General features: G+C 39.3%; 4 protein-coding genes across 5 annotated transcripts; all 4 read left to right on the forward strand.

Annotated features, from left to right (window-relative positions):
* The first annotated feature begins 713 nt into the window (after positions 1-713).
* LOC116125751 (putative germin-like protein 2-1) lies at positions 714-1750 on the forward strand. Its single transcript, XM_031411467.1, has 2 exons — positions 714-886; positions 1203-1750. The coding sequence occupies exons 1-2, from the start codon at positions 775-777 to the stop codon at positions 1736-1738; spliced, it is 648 nt and encodes a 215-aa protein (XP_031267327.1). The 5' UTR covers positions 714-774; the 3' UTR covers positions 1739-1750.
* A 2433-nt stretch (positions 1751-4183) lies between these two features.
* Positions 4184-4600, forward strand: LOC116125798. The gene has a single exon (XM_031411510.1). It carries the CDS (start codon positions 4184-4186, stop codon positions 4598-4600), a length of 417 nt encoding a protein of 138 aa, XP_031267370.1.
* A 6675-nt stretch (positions 4601-11275) lies between these two features.
* On the forward strand, positions 11276-11803 carry LOC116125799 (putative germin-like protein 2-3; the record flags this gene model as incomplete). Its single annotated transcript, XM_031411511.1, has 1 exon — positions 11276-11803. A coding segment is annotated over one exon (528 nt), but the record flags the coding sequence as incomplete, so codon positions are not given.
* A 2992-nt stretch (positions 11804-14795) lies between these two features.
* On the forward strand, positions 14796-20138 carry LOC116125780 (dihydroceramide fatty acyl 2-hydroxylase FAH2-like). 2 transcript variants are annotated; one of them, XR_004127387.1, is made up of 8 exons: positions 14796-14933; positions 15300-15384; positions 15615-15707; positions 16593-16789; positions 16868-16973; positions 17528-17674; positions 17773-18002; positions 19820-20138. XR_004127387.1 is itself a non-coding variant. In XM_031411495.1 (7 exons), exons 2-7 carry the CDS (start codon positions 15328-15330, stop codon positions 17884-17886), a joined length of 714 nt encoding a protein of 237 aa, XP_031267355.1. In that variant the 5' UTR covers positions 14796-14933; positions 15300-15327; the 3' UTR covers positions 17887-18482. The 2 variants fall into 2 exon arrangements, 1 of the variants encoding a protein (XP_031267355.1); XM_031411495.1 differs by lacking the exon at positions 19820-20138 and having other exon boundaries at positions 17773-18482.
* The last annotated feature ends 2518 nt before the right edge of the window (positions 20139-22656 follow it).

The raw sequence follows: 22656 nt of genomic DNA on the forward strand, positions 1-22656 counted from the left end.
CAAACTTAATTAAACTTAATGAGAGCGGTTTATGGATAAGAATCTTTTTGTGTATAATACATAACAGGCCTCAAAGTGCTATTAATTTGTCGTAATTACAAAATTCCAATTTTTAGTTTTGGAAATAGGTTTTTCCCTTTAATCATGTATTATTGATCCCATTTCAGTTTTGATTCGGTCAGATGATCATATTTTATGTATAAGCTACTAATCATTGTCCAGTAGTAACATTTAGCGGCCTTGCTGCTAGTCACAAAATCAGAAATAGAAAGAAATCTTTTCATTTTACTTCAAACGATTTCAGTTGTTATAGAGGAAGATATAAGATTTATTTGGTTTGTTCCATATTTCCATTGATCGAACTCCTAAAAGTAATTAATGTTTCACATTTTGTAATTAATTACCTCTTGTCAGACAGATAAACTCTCCCAAGTACGTAGAATCGATGCTAAATTATATAGATGCCACATAAATACAAATAAGAAGACTAACTGCTTGAAAATTGAACATTTGGATTGAAGGTATGTGTCTTCTATATGCAGTCCGGTTGGACTAAAGACTTCTTCAACATTTAAGGAATATGCAAACGGTTGCTTTCTTTATCATTGACGTATTCTCTCTTCAGATAATATATGCATTAAAATTTGTAACCACTTCTACTTCGTCTATATATAGAGAATTCATGATGTTCCAGCTTCACCACTCCAACTCCATTAATTAATAGTAATTTTCTTTTACTATCTTCCATTTCTTGAAAGGTCAGGAAAAACTGAAATGGCTAAGATCGTTCTCTTACTCGGTCTGCTAGCTATCACTTGCACTCTGGCCATCGCATATGAACCTAGTCCTTTGCAAGATTTCTGCGTTGCTGACACTACTAGCTCAAGTGAGGACTTCGATCTCTAGATTATTAATATATGTTTCAATTTTAATTATATAGTTTTGGCTTGTGTTATATACGAATGGGCTACTCAGTCATACATGGTCTTTGGTTTTTATGACAGTTGTGCTTCCAGTCTTATATAAATACTCTTTTACACCTAGAAACAATTATTGTCGTATAAGGAATCATAAAACTATTTTTTACGATAGGATTTTAATACCATTGTATAAAAAGGTCCCATAAAATACTTTTGTATGTAGTGATTGATTTTGTTTATATTCACTTGCTTGATATATTAATAAATTTTGTGTGATGGCAGCAAGAGTTAACGGCCTAGCCTGCTTGGACTCAAAACTTGTACAAGCCAATCATTTTTCCTTCAGTGGACTCCATGTAACGGGCAACACATCGAACCCAACTGGGTCTATTGTGACCCCTGTGCTTGTGGGTCAAATTCCTGGACTTAACACCCTTGGTATTTCAATGGCTCGTATTGACTACGCACCATGGGGCCTCAGTGCTCCTCACTTTCACCCTCGAGCCACCGAGATTCTAACTGTCTTGGAAGGCACTCTCTTTGTTGGTTTTGTGACTTCAAATCCTGATAACAGACTCATCACAAAGGTGCTTGAAAAGGGTGATGTGTTTGTGTTCCCAGTAGGACTTCCTCACTTCCAAAGAAATGTGGGGAATGGAAGTGCAGTTTCAATCTCTTCCTTGAGTAGCCAAAACCCTGGTGTAATCACCGTCGCCAAGGCCGTTTTCGGATCAAATCCCTCCATTGCTGATGATATTCTGGCTAAGGCTTTCCAGATTGACAAGAGTGTGATTGATCAGCTTCAAGCAAACCTTTAGTGGACTGAAAATAACGAACTCCAGAAGAATTACCTTTTCTGTATTGATGCATGTGTTATTTTGTGTGTGTGATACTATATATTAATTTGTATTAATTGAATTTGCTTTTGTTTTGAGTTCATTTACATATTATTATTTTGTTTGGGAATTCTTGTGTAACTTACCAGCAATGCTTTAATTGATCAAGATTAATATATTAAGGCTTTACAAATCTATGATTTATCAGCTTCAGCAGAGTACTTTTGGGCTTGAAAATAAAAATCCATGAATTAATAAGACCTTAAGGTCTGATATTTCCAGAAGTCTTGCTAGAAAATTCCATTAAATTTGGGTACTTTGAGAAAAACTTCTATCGGACAGTCTCACCACTTTATGATGACATAGTGATATCATCAAATAAAATATTGTCATGTGTATCGATTGGAAGACAAGTTAAAACCCTAACTTTTTTTTAAAGTTAGATTATTTATTTCTTTCTTCCAACCTCTAAACAAATTATTCTCTTACAAGTTCTTCTACTTACTCTCAAGTCACCATTCTCGATTACCTATTGTTAGGGCCAAAAATCGTCCTTGGCCCAAATAGGAGAACAGGACTGAATGAGGAAGAGACCAGGCCCAATCCCAATGCGGCCCCATCCGAATTAGGCCCATTTGATACAAGATACAGTCGGCCCAAACCATCGGGTCCGAGCCTCCAAATCCCAGTTCACTTCTTGGACCTATGAGCAAGTTCAGAGCCCACGGCACCCACAGATCACTTTCCTATTCCAGATCGGTCTCCTATTCGAGGTCACCTTCCTATTCAGGTTACTTTCCTACTCGAGGTTACTTTCCTGTTCGGGATCACCTTCCTATTCGAACACTGGTAAGACAGCTCACCACCGCCCTAATTCCTTTAGGGTTTGAATCAAAGTCACACTAAGACTCCTACTCCCACCAGGACTGGGAGACCAGACAGTCACTATATAAGCAGAGGCCAGCTCTTTCACAAGGGAGATTAGATTACATTACACTTTCACACCCGAAGCTCCTACTTGAGAGCTTCACATCACTGTCGTAGTCATAGTCCCCGACTAGACTTCCGGTTACGTCTCTACTCCTAGCCCTCACTATACTAGCCTCTTTCAGTCTTGCTAACTTGAGCGTTGGAGTGCCTACAGCAAACACCACCTTGATGTTTTCTGTTCGCTTCACACTTGTTTCTCTACGTGTGCAGGTGCAGCGGATCGCTAGTGGCCTCAACCTCACGGGATCAGACCCCCCTTTCGTACAGGTAGATTTTTACGTCTACAGTTTGGCGCCCACTGTGGGGCCTTTAGTAATCATTCAGCTCGACGAACCTTGCTACGTAGAGATATTTTCCATGGTTGACCCTTCGGACAACTCTAACTCCGGCCTCGAGGCTAGACTAGAGGCTCTGATCACTCTCATGCAACAAACTTTAGACAAGATGGCTGTACTGGAAGCCGAGAATAATGCACTCCAGAGCGAAAACGCATCCATCAAGGCTGAAAACCAGTCTCTTAAAGAGAAGGCGAGTCAGTTCTATGATCTGGAGCTTCTGCCTTGCCAGGTACCTCCTAATCGATTCCGCGCCTCAGTTCCATCCGTGCATCCTCTCCAAAACCCAGAGCACAGACCCTCAGCCTTCGGTAAAAGGCCACGTCTATTAAGTTCATCGGTGGTTGACAACTCGATCCTGACTCATGGTGGAAAGGATCTGCCAACAAAACCACATTCATCCGATCCACCCAAGTCTCGAGATCAAGACGCCCAAGAGACAGAGAGCCCACACCTGCAAGACCAACCCATTCTTACCATCCAACCTCACATCCAGTCAACCATCCCCGCATAAACACCATTCGGCTCGGCTTACCCTCACAGGTTGAACGGCTAACCCAACCAAACTATAACACTCGAGCCCACCCATCCTGACGGACCGAACAAATATGAAACAACCCCCCTGACCATTCATGTTGGGTGAAACACCAGATCAGTTACCATGGGAGTCATCCGAACGGAAGGAATAAACAGAGATCCAGGCTACCAGGGTGTGCACGAAGGAATGATCCACCAGACTACACCACAAAGGATGACCCAACGGAATATGCCAAGGACCAATGCAATGGTTGACCCGGTCAAACACAATGACTTAGTGGTATCCCCCTCTCCTATGGAATAGGTACTGGCCAAGAGGCTGGCTGATGTAGAGGCAGTGATGAGGCGTATCTTAGGAATGCCGGTCCTAACCAAGAAGAGCAGGCCTCACTGTTATGCGGATTCACCCTTTGTGGACGAGATTGCCCTAGCTGACATGCCCCAGAAGTTTACTATTCCCAGCATGAAACCCTACGACGGCACAACCGACCCAGATGATCACATAGCCTCGTACAAGCTGCGGATGTTCACTGTCTCAATACCTTGAGCACTGAGGGAAGCCTGCATGTGCAAGAGTTTTGGTTCAAGCTTATCCAGTCCAGCACTCCAGTGGTACACAAATCTCCCGAATGATTCCATCGACTCATTCGCTCAGCTCACCGACAACTTTGTGGAGCAGTTCGCTAGCAGCAAGAAACTCGAGAAGCTGTCGGTCAATCTATACAGAGTACATCAGAGGAGGGAAGAGCTACTGAGAGAGTATGTCAGCAGATTCAACAAAGAGGAGATTTCCATCATTTCCTGTAACCTTGAGACAACCGTAGACGCCTTCAAAAATGGTCTCCTCCTTGATGGTGAACTATACAAAGAACTAACGAAGCTAGGTTGCACCACGATGAAAGACGTCTTGGCCAGAGCAACGATTCAAATAAGGTGGGAGGAAGATGAGATGAATCAGGCAATTCACGCTAGGTATGATTGAATGCAGAATGACAGGAGGCCAGAGCTTAGATCGATTGTAGGCCCTACAAGGTCACCAAAGAAGTAGGGAAGGGTGCCTATTCCAAAGGCAAAGACATCAGCAACAGTTGGAACGCAATCCATCCTACATGCTACTACTTTTAAGTGAAATCAATATAAATATTTGTTGTCTTTTCATTTTTTATTTAAAAATGATGTGTGGGCTCATCCACTGCCTTCATAGACAGTTGGTATCACGACCTGAATTTAATGAAGCATTATTCAGCAATTGACACCTTCAAATCAGCCTTGCCAGATTCATGAGCTTTCACACTTCGGATCGGCTCTGCTCGATCCACGGATTTGCATCTTCGAATCGACCCTACTCGATCCACGTAATTACACCTTCGAATCGGCCCTGGTCGATCCATGGATTTGCATCTTCAGATCGACCCTACTCGATCCACGTAATACACCTTCGGATCGACCCTGCTCGATCCACGAATTTACATCTTCAGATCGACCCTGCTCGATCAAATGTTTATTACATCTTCGGATCGACCTTGCTCGATCCATGGATTTGCATCTTCAAATCGACCCTAATCGATCCACGTAATTGCACCTTCGGATCGACTCTACTCGATCCATGGATTTGCATCTTCAGATCGACCCTGCTCGATCAAATGTTTGTTACACCTTCGGATCGACCTTGCTTGATCCACGGATTTATACCTCCAGATCGACCTTGCTCGATCCAACGGATTTACACCTTCAGATCGGCCCTGGTCGATCCACGGATTTGCATCTTCATATCGACCCTACTCGATCCACATAATCACACCTTCGGATCAACCCTGCTCGATCCACTAATTTACATCTTCAGATCGACCGTGCTCGATCAAATGTTTATTACACATTCGGATCGACCTTGCTCGATCCACAGATTTGCATCTTCGGATCGACCCTGCTCGATCCACGTAATTACACCTTCGGATCGGCCTTGGTTGATCCACGGATTTACATCTTCAGATCGACCTTGCTCGATCAAATGTTTGTTACACCTTCGGATCGACCCTGCTCGATTCACAGATTTACACCTTTAGATCGACCCTGCTCAATCCTATGGATTTACACCTTTAGATCAACCTTGCTCGATCCACGGATTTGCATCTCAGATCGACCCTACTCGATTTACGGATTTTTTACACCTTCGGGTCGACTCTGCTCGACCCACAAATTTACACATTCGGATCGACCTTGCCCGATCCACGAATTTACATCTTCGAATCGACCCTGCTCGATCCACAGTTTCATCTCCAGATCGGCTTGCCCGATTCGTGGATCCACACCTTTGATCGGCCCTGCCCGGTTCATGAAGCTACACATTCAGTCGGCCAGACCGAGTGAAGGATTCCTACACCTCAAAATCGACAAGTCATCCACCCAACCTAACAGAGAGTTCACATGGCTCAGCCACTGGGTTGCACCAAAATCAGAACACAAGCATACGACTCAACTCCACCATCCTCACTCCCCAGGAACCAAGTATTGGACCTCCACTCTACCCGACCGACCGACCGACCGACTCAACTCTACCATCCTCACTCCCCAAGAACCAAGTATTGGATGTCCACTCTACCCGACCGACCGACCGACACAATTCCATCATCCTCACTCCCCAGGAACCAAGTATTGGACCTCCACTCTACCTGACCGACCAACCGACTCAACTCCACCATCCTCACTCCCCAAGAACAAAGTATTGGATCTCCATTCAACCCGACCGACTTAACTCCACCATCCTCACTCCCCACGAACCAAGTATTGGATGTCCACTCTACCCGACCAACCGACCGACTCAACTCCACCAGCCTCACTCCCCAAGAATCAAGTATTGGATCTCTACTCCACCCGACCGACCGACCGACTGAACTCCACCATCCTCACTCCCAGGAACCAAGTATTGGATTTCCACTCTACCCGACCGACCGACTCAACTCCACCATCCTCACTCCCAAGAACCAAGTATTAGATCTCCACTCTACCTAGCCGACCGACCGACTGAACTCCACCATCCTCACTCCCTAGGAACCAAGTATTGGATTACCACTCTCCCTATGCCACCGATCGACCGACCGACCCGGTCTTTTCAAACTTTGACTATCACCACTCATCCCACCCTATGCCACCGATCAACACACAGACTTAACCTATCTAAAGATTCAATCGCTCTTCCTACCCGACCGAGCCAGCATATTGTAACAGGTTGGCTCCCGCAACGAAGCTGACACTCCCATGCTTCACGTCTAGGAGATTCTCCCAGTCGGGGCGATTGGCTAGGAGCAATCTAGCACTTGTTCACCCTCGAGGCGATCAAGCTAAGGGGCCTCGCCCATTCGGTCTTCCATAGCGGACGAGTGGGCAGCCATGGGTCAAATGTTTATGCATTTTGCTTTGCCCTTTGGCATCCAGTAAAGAGCGTCATGGAATCACAAGCGCAAGTCTTACGATCCAACAAGCCAGTCGAGCCGATTCCATCCCACTCGATCACCCGAGTACCCCAACCGAACAAACCTTTAATTTAACATCGTCTCCAACTCATTCAACCTGGCAGGCCAAGTGGATACCCTTGTCATGGGATTTTAGTTCACTTCTCCAGTCGGTAGGACACACCGAACGAGCACGTGAGCCCTAGAAGCCTCATTATCTCAATGCTTCGACCCTTCAGATCGATCGAGCACACCCTCTTAGGGTGATTACACATTCTGGATCAGCTTTGATACCGAGCAACCCTTGACTACGAATCACCTACATCAAATTGGTCAGCTACGCCGACAATCGACCGTCCAAGAAGGGAGACCGAGAGCGCCTCGATTGCTTCCTACTCTCTGACTTAAGAAAAACTTAACTCAGAAAGTGTGGGGCAAAATGTTAAGGCCAAAAATCGTCCTTGGCCCAAATAGGAGAACATGACTGAATGAGGAAGAGACCAGGCCCAATCCCGATACGGCCCCATCCGAAATAGGCCTATTTGATACAAGATACAGTCGGCCCAAACCATCGGGTCCAAGCCTCCAAATCCTAGTTTACTTCTTGGACCTATGAGCAAGTCTAGAGCCCACGGCACCCACAGATCACTTTCCTATTCTGAAAGATTCAGCATGCATGAAGAGTGGTGGAGATGGAGAATGAAAGCATGAAAGCATGGATTCTAAAAACCGGTTTTCAAACAAAGCTTGGAAAAGGGATTATACCTACTCCTTTGCTTTGGATTGATGAAGATCAGCCTCAAAGTAATGAGACCTCCACACTTTAACACCACCTTGAGAGGTTTAGAGAGTGGTCGTGGCTTTTAGAGAGAGTTTTGGTTTTGCTTTGAGTGAACAATGTGTGTTATGAACAAAAATGCAACCTTTTGCATTTATATATACTTGGGCAATTTTGCAATTATTTATTTTTCACTTCAAAGCCCAATAAAATCTTATTTTATAAAGGGACCCCATGTTTAGGGCCAAAAATCGTCCTTGGCCCAAATAGGAGAACAGGACTGAATGAGGAAGAGACCAGGCCCAATCCCATGCGGCCCCATCCGAATTAGGCCATTTGATACAAGATACATCGGCCCAAACCATCGGGTCCGAGCCTCCAAATCCCAGTTCACTTCTTGGACCTATGAGCAAGTTCAGAGCCCACGGCACCACAATCACTTTCTCTTCCATCGGATCGTCTCCTATTCGAGGTCACCTTCCTATTCGGTTACTTTCCTACTCGAGTACTTTCCTGTTCGGGATCACCTTCCTATTCGAACACTGGTAAGACAGCTCACCACCGCCCTAATTCCTTTAGGTTGAATCAAAGTCACACTAAGACTCCTACTCCCACCGGACTGGGAGACCAACATCACATATAAGCAGAGGCCAGCTCTTCACAAGGAGATTAGATTACATTACACTTTCACACCAAGCTCCTACTTAGGAGCTTCACATCACTGTCGTATCATAGTCCCCGACTAGACTTCCGTTACGCTCTACTCCTAGCCCTCACTATACTAGCCTCTTTCATCTTGCTAACTTGGCGTTGGAGCCTCACAAACACCACCTTGATGTTTTCTGTTCGCTTCACACTTTTCTCTACGTTGCAGGCGTCAGCGGATCGCTAGTGGCCTCAACCTCACGGGATCAGACCCCCCTTTCGTACAGGTAGATTTTTACTCTACAGTTTGGCGCCCACTGTGGGGCCTTTAGTAATCATTCACTCGACGAACCTTGCTACGTAGAGATATTTTCCATGGTTGACCCTCGGACAACTCTAACTCGGCCTCGGCTAGACTAGGCTCTGATCACTCTCATGCACAAACTTTAGACAAGATGCTGTACTGGCCCGAGAAATATGCACTCCAGAGCGAAACGCATCCATCAAGGCTGAAACCAGTCTCTTAAAGAGAAGCGGAGTCTTTCTATATCTGGAGCTTCTGCCTTGCCAGTGCCTCTAATCGTCCGCGCCTCAGTTCCATCCGTGCTCCTCTCCAAAACCCAGAGCACAGACCCTCAGCCTTCGGTAAAACCACGTCTATTAAGTTCATCGGTGGTTGACAACTCGATCCTGACTCATGGTGAAAGGATCTGCCAACAAAACCACATTCATCCGATCCACCCAAGTCTCGAGTCAAGACGCCCAAGAGACAGAGAGCCCACACCTGCAAGACCAACCCATTCTTACCATCCAACCTCACATCCAGTCAACCATCCCGCATAAACACATTCGGCGCTTACCCTCACAGGTTGAACGGCTAACCCAACCAAACTATAACACTCGAGCCCACCCATCCTGACGGACCGAACAAATATGAACAACCCCCCTACCATTCATGTTGGTGAAACACCAGATCAGTTACCATGGGAGTCATCCGAACGGAAGGAATAACAGAGATCCAGGCTACCAGGGTGTGCACGAAGGAATGATCCACCAGACTACACCACAAAGGATGACCCAACGGATATGCAAGGACCAATGCAATGGTTGACCCGGTCAAACACAACTTAGTGGTATCCCCCTCTCCTATGGAATAGGTATGCCAAGAGGCTGGCTGATTTAGAGCATGATGAGCGTATCTAATATATGCCGGTCCTAACCAAGAAGAGCAGGCCTCACTGTTTGCGGATTCACCCTTTGTGGACGAGATTGCCCTAGCTGACATGCCCCAGAAGTTTACTATTCCCAGCATGAAACCCTACGACGGCACAACCGCCCAGATGATCACATAGCCTCGTACAAGCTGCGGATGTTCACTGTCTCAATACCTTGAGCACTGAGGGAAGCCTGCATGTGCAAAGTTTTGGTTCAAGCTATCCAGTCCAGCACTCCAGTGGTACACAAATCTCCCGAATGATTCCATCGACTCATTCGCTCAGCTACCGACAACTTTGTGAGCAGTTCGCTAGCAGCAGAAACTCGAGAAGCTGTCGGCATCATATAACAAGTACATCAGAGGAGGGAAGAGCTACTGAAGAGTATGTCCATATCAACAAAGAGGAGATTTCCATCATTTCCTGTAACTTGAGACACACGTAACGCCTTCAAAAATGGTCTCCTCCTTGATGTGAACTATACAAAGAACTAACGAAGCTAGGTTGCACCACGATGAAAGACGTCTTGCCAAGCAACGATTCAAAATGTGGGAGGAAATGAGATGAATCAGGCAATTCACGCTAGGTATGATTGAATGAAGAATGACGAGGCCAGAGCTTAGATCGATTGTAGGCCCTACAAGGTCACCAAAGAAGTAGGGAAGGTGCCTATTCCAAGGCAAAGACACAGCAACAGTTGGAACGCAATCCATCCTACATGCTACTACTTTAAGTGAATCATATAAATATTTGTTTGTTTTCATTTTTTATTTAAAAATGATGTGTGGGCTCATCCACTGCCTTCATAACAGTTGGTATCACGACCTGAATTTAATGAGCATTATTCAGCAATTGACACCTTCAAATCAGCCTTGCCAGATTCATGAGCTTTCACACTTCGGATCGGCTCTGCTCGATCCACGGATTGCATCTTCGAATCGACCACTCGATCCCCGTAATTACCCTTCGAATCGGCCCTGGTCGATCCATGGATTTGCATCTTCAATCGACCCTACTCGATCCACGTAATACACCTTCGGATCGACCCTGCTCGATCCACGAATTTACATCTTCAGATCGACCCTGCTCGATCAAATGTTTATTACATCTTCGGATCGACCTTGCTCGATCCATGGATTTGCTCTTCAAATCGACCCAATCGATCCACGTAATTGCACCTTCGGATCGACCTCTACTCGATCCATGGATTTGCATCTTCAGATCGACCCTGCTCGATCAAATGTTTGTTACACCTTCGATCGACCTTGCTTGATCCACGGATTTATACCTCCAGATCGACCTTGCTCGATCCAACGGATTTACACCTTCAATCGCCCTGGTCGATCCACGGATTTCATCTTCATATCGACCCTACTCGATCCACATAATCACACCTTCGGATCAACCCTGCTCGATCCACTAATTTCATCTCAGATCGACCGTGCTCGATCAAATGTTTATTACACATTCGGATCGACTTGCTCGATCCACAGATTTGCATCTTCGGATCGACCCTCGATCCACGTAATTACACCTTCGATCGGCCTTTGTGGATCCATCACTGATTTATTAACGGCCTAGCCTGCTTGGACTCAAAACTTGTACAAGCCAATCATTTTTCCTTCAGTGGACTCCATGTAACGGGCAACACATCGAACCCAACTGGGTCTATTGTGACCCCTGTGCTTGTGGGTCAAATTCCTGGACTGAACACCCTTGGTATTTCAATGGCTCGTATTGACTACGCACCATGGGGCCTCAGTGCTCCTCACTTTCACCCTCGAGCCACCGAGATTCTAACTGTCTTGGAAGGCACTCTCTTTGTTGGTTTTGTGACTTCAAATCCTGATAACAGACTCATCACAAAGGTGCTTGAAAAGGGTGATGTGTTTGTGTTCCCAGTAGGACTTCCTCACTTCCAAAGAAATGTGGGGAATGGAAGTGCAGTTTCAATCTCTTCCTTGAGTAGCCAAAACCCTGGTGTAATCACCGTCGCCAAGGCCGTTTTCGGATCAAATCCCTCCATTGGTAATGATATTCTGGCTAAGGCTTTCCAGATTGACAAGAGTGTGATTGATCAGCTTCAAGCAAACTTTTAGTGGACTGAAAATAACGAACCCCAGAAGAATTACCTTTTCTGTATTGATGCATGTGTTATTTTGTGTGTGTGATACTATATATTAATTTGTATTAATTGATTTTGCTTTTGTTTTGAGTTAATTTACATATTATTAATTTGTTTGGGAATTCTTGTGTAACTTACCAGCAATGCTTTAATTGATCAAGATTAATATATTAAGGCTTTACAAATCTATGATTTATCAGCTTCAGCCTTCAGCAGTGTATTTTTGGGCTTGAAAATAAAAATCCGTGTTATAATAAGACCTTAAGGTCTGATATTTCTAGAAGTCTTGCTAGACAATTCCATTAAATTTGCGCACTTTGAGAAAAACTTTCATTGGAAAGTCTCACCACCTTATGATGACATAGTGATATCATCCAATAAAATATTGTCATGTGTATCGATTGGAAGATAAGTTAAAACCCCAACTTTTTTTTGTTAAAGTTAGATTATTTCTTTCTTTCTTCCAACCTCTAAACAAATTATTCTTTTGCAGTTCTTCTATTTACTCTCAACTCACCATTCTCGATTACCTATCAATTTACTGTTATTCTTCAGTTTCTTGATCACCGTTCAGCTTCAATTAATTTGTCATTATCCAACAGCCATCAACCGGCCGACAGACATCATCAGTCATTCCCTTCGATTTTTCTATTATCAAGTAGTTTAACTTGTGTTCAGGAGGGAGACTTTTCATTTGTAGTTTAATAGCCAAAAAGCATATAGAAGCGTTTTCATATCTGAATGGCAAGCGCTTAGAACCGTGTGATTATTTTGCCATGCATCCTTTCAAAATCTTAAATATATCTCTGCAATGCTTCTCACAATGCTCAGGTTGAGCTTAGTGTGTGAGCAATACCATTAATTTAATAAACCAAAAGCGGAAGCCCAATAACAAACCGACAGCCATAGTAATCAAATTCTAAGTAATCTATTCATCGATGGAGAAGCTATAGACTTTCTTTTAGACAGACTAATGACCCTCTCTGTAATTTAGTTTACGTAAAAATAAAAATAAAAATAAAAAAATCACGCAGTCTATTTTTTCTTTTCCATCAAATAAAAAGAAGTTATATAAAAGGTGGTTACCACCAATAACTGATGGGAAGTTGCGAGGGATAATGGGCCACAAAATAAAACTGTAATGTAAATGGGAAGTTGTAAATAAACCGTAACTTACATGGTGATGATGAGTGGTGGCCGGCCTGACATTAATGACTCCCGTAAAAGAAAAATTATAGTTTTTTTAAATTTATATATTTGAGATAAAGAGACTTGGAAAATGAAATTAAATTAAAATACTTTATTAATACATGACAATATTTTATTGGGTGGTCTCACTACATAAATATAATAAGGTTGGAAGACTATCTCATGTAAGTTTTTTCAGTTTTTTGCGATCCATGTGTGTGTATATATACGGTTTGGTAAAGTTTATATAGTTATGGATAATCATTTTATAGATAATTAAGAACGAGATTATAGTTGAGCGTAAAATGGCTGATAATTTGATAATTGGATAATCGAATGAATGATTAAGGGGTTTACAAGATCATTGATCAATCAATGGGTAATCACATTCTTCATAAAATTTCTTCAAAATTATGTCTACAACATATTCATCTGCTAATAAATATTAATTTTAACCCTCAAAGATAACACCAAATATTCTAATTGCAAAGCTACATGCTCTGTTGCTGCAGAAACTTGAGCTCCTACAAAAATTCCAAAATCATGTCTGAGTTAGCTAGAGAAAGAAGTTCCAAGAAACCCTATACTTAATTAAGAAGAAATTAATAATCATACAGTAAAGAAGGAGAGTAACCCACACTAATTAATCTCGATCAAGATTTTTCTGTAGACATTTTGCAGATGGGTTTAATTAGTTGTGAATGAAGAGGTAGAAGATGATGAACAGAAGGAAGAAGATGTTGGAAACGGTCATGCTTAATCACCAAGAACTTGATGGCCGCAGTCTGCTTAAATACATTGTATATTTATAAATAGCGAAATCGATGGTACTTGTTCAGTTCAGTGTATGCTTGGCCGGCCAAAGTTGAGATGAAGATAAAATTAATGGCGGCATTTCCAATTTACGCCGACTGTGATACAACAAAACAGGTGAGATCTCTGCCATACAAATGTCATCGTCAAGCTGTGGAAGCAATTATATCCAAATTTTTAGTCTCTGTATATGCATGTCTCTAAGGTTGGTGAGTATTTGTATATACACATATGACAATTAATATATCTAAATGTCAGTTTTGTATATGGTTTTCGAATATCTATGGTTATTAATAAATAGTCATTAAAACATTTATATAACTAATAGTTTTAAAGTCTTGAATGATTAATTTAGATGTACGAAAATTGACTCAGATACTCTGATTTTAAAGAAAAAAAAACAGGAAAATAAGATAAAATGAGGTTCCTTTTCTAATGTTAACAAAATTAACTCTACCATTTAGATATACATTAGAATATTGAAAAACAATTTTCTACAATTTCTGTTACAAAAATTAAGTATTCACCTTAAGACCCACTTAAGCAGATGGTAACATTTTTCTGAGCTTAATTTACTTAATTAAAAGTTAGAAATAGAATTAAGAATTAATCCTAATTAAATAAAAATAATCTTTAACTAATTAAGCATTTGTAATTATTAAACTGAATATTTATGTAACACATAGGACTTATAATATATATGTAAGGTGGCGCAAAAATAAATAAATAAACATAAAGTTTATCACATTAGAAAAAATATTTTTACCATTAATAAACCCACCCGAAGGAACAATTAAGAAGGAAATCAAAAAAAAATATATATATATATATATATATAACGTTCAATACGTGTAAAATAAAATTTAATATTAATTGTAAAAAAAAAAAAATCCAACTTTGGGAGCAAAGTTCGAAAAAAGAAGAATCATGGTTATTGGTTGCCATGCGCGGTTAACCATAATTTGTGAGGTGTACCTGCGATTTCGAAAGCTTTTGCAGCTCAAAATGGGAGTCATGAGAACAATAATAATGGAAATTCATCATTTTTGTAAAGCCTTTCGGTGCCTCAACATCTCGCTGCTGGGTCATCCTTCGCCTCCAAGGTTCTTTTCAGTTTTCTATGAACATTTTCCTTTTCTTTTCTGCTTTTATTTATCTCTTTTTTAAGGATATGATTCTCTGTTTTAGTAGCTGCTGGTTGATTATTGTTGAAATTAGATAAGAAAATTACGTTTGATTTAGGCCATGTTGGTGAGAATTGATTTAGAAGTTTAGACATTTAGGTTTTTTTGTACAATTTTATTAGGCATGATAAAGAATGTAATTCAATTCATATTTTCATTTGGTAATTCTCAAATATGATGCGTATTGCTTTTGTATTGTTGCAGAATTTGGTGTTATAAATTTGCACAATATGATGTTTTATTTTGGTTCTAATGAATTAATTCCTTTGCTTGTGGATGGTCTAGTTGCTCAATCGCGTCATAAGTTGCTAAGATGGGTGCCGAGGCTGAGCCTTTCGCTGTTGATTTGAATAAGCCTCTTGTTTTCCAGGTCTGATCTCACTGTATTTATTCATATCTTTTTCCTTGTTATATGATACACATTGTTTAATCATTCCCATGATTCTTGTATATGCAAATTTATAGTTCATTTCCTAGATTTCTTCTTGCATTCAAGTTGAATTTTTAAATTGCCAGATTAGTTGAGAATTGTTTTTGGACACTTGATTCTTAAGTTAGGTCTGTGCCATAATTTTCTTCTTTTTTCCCCCCTTTTGGCAGGTTGGCCATCTTGGAGAAGCTTATGACGAATGGGTTCATAAACCTATAGTTAGCAAGGAAGGCCCACGATTCTTTGCTAATGACTTTCTTGAGGTGTTATTTCAATTCTTGTACTCAAAGTGTTCCATACAGCTAGGAAATTCTTATACATGAGTATCACTAAGAGAAAAATGCATATGAACAATGCCATAAATATTTTAAGCTTACTTTCGCATGTCAAAAATGGCATACTTTTTTCCACTTAGCCAATACGTTTGATCAAAATGTGGTCAATGGCAATAGTATGATTACTCTTCAACTCAACCTTATGGAAAATGATAAACTTTAGTATTTAATTGTGCCCCAAAAAGACGATGAATAATGTTAATAAAAGAGAGAAAGAGAGATCAGAAGTAAGCAATGTGACTCATGAACTAGATTTTAGGAATTTCATATTAAATGTCTAAGTCAATTTTGAGTTTTGTATGGTAACACAGTAATTATAAAGAAGTTTCAATAGCTGTATTATATCATCAAGGTACCTGGATGGTGTTATCACGTATGATTACTAAGCTCGATTTCCTTACTTCTTTTGCTAATGGCTTCTTTTTGAGAATTTATTTTTCCATTTTGCTATTGGATCTGTTTAAAATTTGAATAGGGATAATTTGTTGTTCTAGCCTAATTGATATCTGTTCAATTATATTAATGCTGATGATTTTTGATGATAACAGCATATTTAATGAGTAGTCCAACTCATGTCAGTCAATTGTCTGAATATATATAATGGTGAAAGGAATTCTTGAATTGATCTATTTTGAGGTCCATAAATTAGTTCCCTGATTCCCTCTTCAAACCTATCGCTGAAGAATCCTGTATCCTCATTTCCATTTATTAGTGGTTCTGAGTTAAATGATTCAGATATTGCCTTTTGCCAATAACTTCTCTTAATTTGTATATGAGTTGGCCTAAGCCTTTTTACTCCTGAACTTGAAACAGCTCTTGACTCGCACAAGATGGTGGGTAATTCCAATAGTTTGGCTACCGGTTGTATGTTGGTTTGTGTCCATCTCTCTCCGAATGGGCGTTGCTCCTCCTCAGGCAGCCGTCTCTGTAGTTGGTGGCGTCATCATTTGGACGTTGCTTGAGTACAGTTTGCACCGCTTTGTTTTCCATAAGAAGACAACAAGCTACTGGTCTGCTCTTTCCCTTCCTCTTTTGTGTGTTTGCACAAAGTAGCGTCACAGGCTAAAGCTGGTCAAATATTTGTGTAGGGGGAACACTTTGCATTATCTTATTCACGGCTGCCATCACAAGCACCCTATGGATGGACTACGACTCGTTTTCCCTCCTGCTGCGACTGCAATTCTATCTGTGCCAGTATGTTCAATTCTTTTTGCAGCTTAATGACTATTCCACACTGGTACTTAACTAAACAAAATAACACGATTGGAATTCTTTCTTTATTTCCTTTTCTCTCTAGGTGTTAAGTTGTCATTCCACCTAATTAAGCTTTTTGGTGGGATGACAACTTAACATGATATCATATCTAAAGGTCTAATGTTCCAAACCTATTGGACTAATATAAAGTTCAGCGCAAACCTACTAGCTTAAGCATCATAAGCTTTTAGGTCCTATTCAAGTTTCATGTGAAGGGGATCTATGGTCCTACCGAAGTTTCATGTGAGGGGTCTATAGACTAATATAATGTTGCGCCCTAACCTACTACTAACTTAAACTTTTTTGGTGAGATGACAATTTAACACCAGACATTTTCCCCATTGCTAACGATATTCTTCATCATCATATTGACTAATTTAATGTCGAGTCCAACCTAGTACTATTTTAAGTTTTTTGGTGGGATGACAACTTAACACCGAGCATTTTCCCCATTACTAATGATATCCTCCATCATCATATTTTGTGACTTCTAGGTGTGGACCTTGTTTAGGATTATATCACCTTCATCTCTAACTCCAGCTCTATTTGGAGGCAGCTTGTTGGGATATGTACTTTACGATTGCACTCATTATTACCTACACCATGGGAAACTGTCTAAAGGTTTTAGTAAGCATCTAAAGGTAACAACTCATTGAACTATATCTCTTTTCTTCCTTGCTTGAAAGAACCTATATTCCTATTAATATTTTCACAAATCGTTTATGTTTGTTTTTTACAGAAATATCACTTAAACCATCACTTTAGAATCCAGAACAAAGGATTTGGCATCACCTCCTCCTTATGGGATGATGTGTTTGGAACACTTCCTTCAGCAAAAGCTGCAAGTAAATAGCTGAAACTACTGGTAATTTATAAACAATTATCCAGCCGGTTATGGAAGTGTTAAAAGAGAATCTATCAATCAGGGATGAACCTGTCTTACATTACTTTCCTTTTTATTAACTAATGGTAAGTCTCAGGTTGAGGTTTTTTTTTTTTTACGTCAAAAAGGGTAATGTTGTTTTTAGGATTATTATCCCACATCTCCCCCGAGGTTTTAGTTTTACTCACTCACACTCCAAAGGTATAAAAAATCAGCCTTGAACTCCCTTCACAAGTTCACATCGGAAGAATTGTCTAATACCTCACTTCATCGACTTAATTGATAGATTTTTTTTACTGGTCTATTTTTTGACCCCCAATAAGATTGATTAATATCACACTCATCCACTTCATTTTAAAAGTATGAAAAATACTATTTTTTTTCCAATGATGTGCTATGGCTCCATTAGATGTTAAAATTGAAAGTCTATTTTACCCTTCGATCACTTACTAACTCAACAAATTTCTTAAATCCTTCACTCAATAAATATCCAAAACCACAAAATCAACCTTGGAGTTATAATTATATTTTTCCAGGGAAGGTTACACATTTATATAACACATATAAACAAACATTTAATTATAAATTAAAAAATTAATTATGGAAAAATTAATTCTTTTCCTTCCAAAATAATTAAAATAAATAATAAATTATGTGGAAGCTACTCTACCATTTTAAAGTTTTATAGAAACAATAATGTAGAAGGAATAAAAAAATAATTTTTTAAGTTGGTAAATGATGGAGAGATATAATAGACTTTTCATTTTGAAATTTAATGGAATCATAACATATCTCTAAGGATAGGGGTTTTTTTTATACTTTTAGAATAAAATGGATTAAATAAATAAATCATGGGGAAGAATTTTATTAGTTAAGGTCAATGAAGGGAGGTATTGGATAGTTCTCCAAATGTGGAGGCAGGTTAGGGCTAATTTTTCAAACCTTTGGGGCGTGAATGGCAGAAATTGAAACCTCAAGCGAAGTGTGGGATAGTAGCCTTTGTTTTTAATTAAGATAGTGAAAGGGAGAATGGTGCTGGAGATTATGTTTCAAAACCATTGGCTATATATGGGAATATCTATGTGTTTCGGATTGCAGTGAATCAACCGTTGAAAATTTAAGTCAGTAATTTAAATTAAAAGATATATATATAGGGTATAATATAATTTTATAAAAATTATGGGTTTTTTTTTAAATTAAGGGATGGGACCAATGTTGGCTTCGTTCCTACATAGTAATATAGCTAAAATAATATTATGTGCATTAACCAATTTGTACTAATCTAAATACTATTGAAAAATTTTATTTTTTATTTTTGAGGGAGTTGACGTGACGATAAAAGAGGTTATCATGTCAATTAATACTTGAGTTGTATGATTTTTTTTGTTAGTGCACCTAGAATTATTCATGTAGCTAAGGTATATGAAGCTTAAATAACCTCTTGACCACAATAAAAAAGGGTCATACCAGTTAACTCTCATAATTGAACTATCCAATCAATTCGGTTTTTGTAAACCAATAAATAATAGGCATTGAAAAATATCTTACATCACCATCATGTTAACTATTGATATATAATTGTAGACATTGGCACTGTACTTATTATTATCATTATTAATTTTAAGATAACAGTTAATTGTAAAATGGTAGTTTCCATCAGTTGTCTTCTAGGCAACTTTCCATCAAGTTTGTTATTTATAGTGTTTTTTTTTTTTTTTTTTTTTTAATACGAAAAATAAGGAAAACTAAGAACTTGAAAATTACAATATGGTACCTACCCATGAAAGTTAAGAGAAGGCCAGGCAGGCTGGCTAGAAAAGCAGTAGTAATTGAAGTCAATTAAGCTTCATGACTGAGTCACTCGGAGCTGTTTCACTTTTTTAATTCTTTGGAGTTTGGACAGCACTTTACGGAGCAGGAGGTGAATTGAAGGGAAAGGGAGGCAATGGAAATGTAAAAGGAAACGGTGGCAATGGCATGTTAAATGGGTTGGGAGGAAACGGAAACTGAGGCAGTGGCGGTGGAAATGGAAAGTTTGGCAACGGAGGCGGCAGTGGAAAGTTCGGCAATGGAGGTAAAAATGGGATGTTGTCAGGAAGAGGAAACGACGGCAAGTCTTTCATATCTTTAAGGTTCATCTTCTTCGCCTCCTGCTTCTTGTTGTTGCTGTTGTTATTCAAATTGAAGTTATTATTCACCATCTTTTCCGATTCATCTTCTTCTGCGACGTTTGATTTAAGTGGGCGAGAATATGCAAATTTAAATACCAAAATCAAGGTGAACAAGATGATGATGAGACTGAGGTGGTGAGGTTGAGAAGCCATGGCTGCAGTTTATTTTTGAAGAAGAGAATTCTCTCTTGGGAGTTTATATAGAGATCGAGAGAGAGAAACACCGAATGGTTGCATTGAATGAAGAAGAAAAATCTCATCTCTGGTGGAAACTGGAAAGTTCTTGAATCTTGATGGTCGTGCCATTGAAAGAGCAAAAATTGTAGGGTCTATTCAGATTACTAAATGCAAAGCAGGTAATATTTAGGAGAATCGAAATGAGTGCCGTTTTCAGCAGCATGCAAAACTTCATATTTATTTCCTTGTAAATTCTCTTTTTTTTTTTCTTTTTTTTTTTTAGGAAAATAATAATATGAGAAAAATTAAGGTTCCATTTGAATAGAGTTAATAGAAGAAGAGTTTAATGGAGTAGAGCTTATGAAAATATGGTTTATATGAGAAAGTGGTTAGTAGTTTAGTTAGAAAAATATAAGAGTTTTCTAGTATTAATTTACCAAAAAGATTTTTGTTATACAAAAACAATTGAAGTCAAATTTATTAAATGTAATAAAGATACTTTCAAATTTCCACGCTTTAAATAAGCTCATGAAGAGTTTATGGAAGAAATTCAAATTTTGAACTTCTCCTATAAATCATAAAATAACTTATTTCAAAACATATAAATGCTTTTGAAATGCAATCAAATAACATAAAATTTTTTTAAGAGTGTTTACATCTTAAAATAAGCTCTTTTGGCTAATATTAATAAAATCAGTCAACAAATCAAAACAAAATTGTATTACACAAAAGATTAACAACAATTATCCTTCCTAGGTATAATTAAATAACAAAAATCTATTATCAATTCTAATGTAACATTAATGATTCACCAACGACAGAAAAAATTATGTTATTACTGAAACGGAAGGATATTTTATTAAACCTTAGAGGCGTTGAGATGATGAACCCATATATACAAATATTGCAGAGGCATATTCTTATTCAACTTACAAAAAGCAATGACTGTGCGGTTCATATATATCAGTTTCATTTTCGAATTAAAATAAGAATTACAGTTTTTGTCCGAATAATAGAACAGAAATCCAAGTGTAAAGAAAACATGACAGATGTAATGTGTGGATGCTGAAAGGATTTTAGAGACAATAGTGAAACCACAGCAATTGCTTATGGCGTAGGATTCTTCATTATATAGAAAACTATTAAAAGTTAATAATAGTAGTACAAGCTATATAAGGAAAGATATCTACATATTCTATATTTACGACTAATCAACTCCTACATATTTGTACAACGCCTGTATTACCGTGTATTGCTCCTTAAGGCTTGGATTGATTTTCTGTTTGATTGCTGCCTTGATTGTCTCCAGAGAATAATGCTCTGTTATCGCCAACACCCCCCCTCAAATCAAGCGTGGTTGGCAACACAAGAAGCTTGGATCAGAATAGCAGAAACAAAGGTTTTGATGGACTTTTGGTGAATATGTCTGCTATTTGCAAGGTTGATGGAACATGTTTAGTCTTCAATATACCACTGCAGACTAGTTCCCTAACAAAGTGAATATCAATATCAATATGCCTGGACCTTCATTGAGCTACTGGATTTCGAGTCATGAAAATGGCACTTGTGTTGTCACAGAGTAACAACACGGTTCTGTTGGTTGAATTTTTAAATCTTGAAGAATGTTTAACAACCATTTAACTTTAGCTGCAACGAGTGCCAATGCTCTATATTCGGATTCTGCTGAAGACTGAGATATTGTGGACTACTTTTTAGAAGTCCATGAGATTAAAATGTCACCCAAAAAAATTGCATATCCTGATGTTGATCAACTTGTGTCTGGGCAACCAACCCAATCGGCATCTGAAAAAGCTGAAATTTTGAGATTGCTTGATGGATTGATGTTGAGTCCGAAATGAAGAGTTCCTTTAACATATCTGAGAATTCTTTTTACTACTTGAAAATGTTGCTCTCTTGGTGCATGCATGAATTGACTTACTAAATTTACTGCATGTGTAATATCCGGGCTGGTAATGGTGAGATATTGCAGTTCACCAACAAGGGATCGATAAGTTGAAAGAGAGGACCATCAGTAGTTAAATGATTTGAGACAATCATTGGTGTTGCAATTGGCTTTGAATCATGGAGATTAGATCGGATAAGGATATCCCTCGCGTACTTCACTTGACTGAGGAAAATTTCCTTTTGAGAATGAGTAACTTCTAGGCCCAAAAAATAATTGAGATTGCCAAGATCCTTCATAGAAAACTCTTGTCGTAGCTTGTTAATGAAAGTGTCAAGGAGAGACACATTGCGGCCTGTGATGATAATATCATCCACGTATAAGAGTAAATAAATGATGCCATTGTCCGATGAATGAACAAATAAACTGGAATCAGCTTTGCTGCAATTGAAACCAATTTTGATTAAAAAATTGCTAAAGCGATGGAAC

This window comes from Pistacia vera, unplaced genomic scaffold (genome assembly GCF_008641045.1).
Source record: "Pistacia vera cultivar Batoury unplaced genomic scaffold, PisVer_v2 Contig171, whole genome shotgun sequence".
Lineage (NCBI taxonomy): Eukaryota > Viridiplantae > Streptophyta > Magnoliopsida > Sapindales > Anacardiaceae > Pistacia > Pistacia vera.

Coding starts and splice junctions, on each gene's coding strand:
- LOC116125751 (XM_031411467.1), top strand. CDS start 775: ATGGCTAAGATCGTTCTCTTACTCGGTCTGCTAGCTATCACTTGCACT. Junction 887..1,202: donor TGCTGACACTACTAGCTCAA/GTGAGGACTTCG, acceptor GTGTGATGGCAG/CAAGAGTTAACGGCCTAGCC.
- LOC116125798 (XM_031411510.1), top strand. CDS start 4,184: ATGTGCAAGAGTTTTGGTTCAAGCTTATCCAGTCCAGCACTCCAGTGG.
- LOC116125780 (XM_031411495.1), top strand. CDS start 15,328: ATGGGTGCCGAGGCTGAGCCTTTCGCTGTTGATTTGAATAAGCCTCTT. Junction 16,790..16,867: donor AAGAAGACAACAAGCTACTG/GTCTGCTCTTTC, acceptor ATATTTGTGTAG/GGGGAACACTTTGCATTATC. Junction 16,974..17,527: donor CTGCAATTCTATCTGTGCCA/GTATGTTCAATT, acceptor TGTGACTTCTAG/GTGTGGACCTTGTTTAGGAT.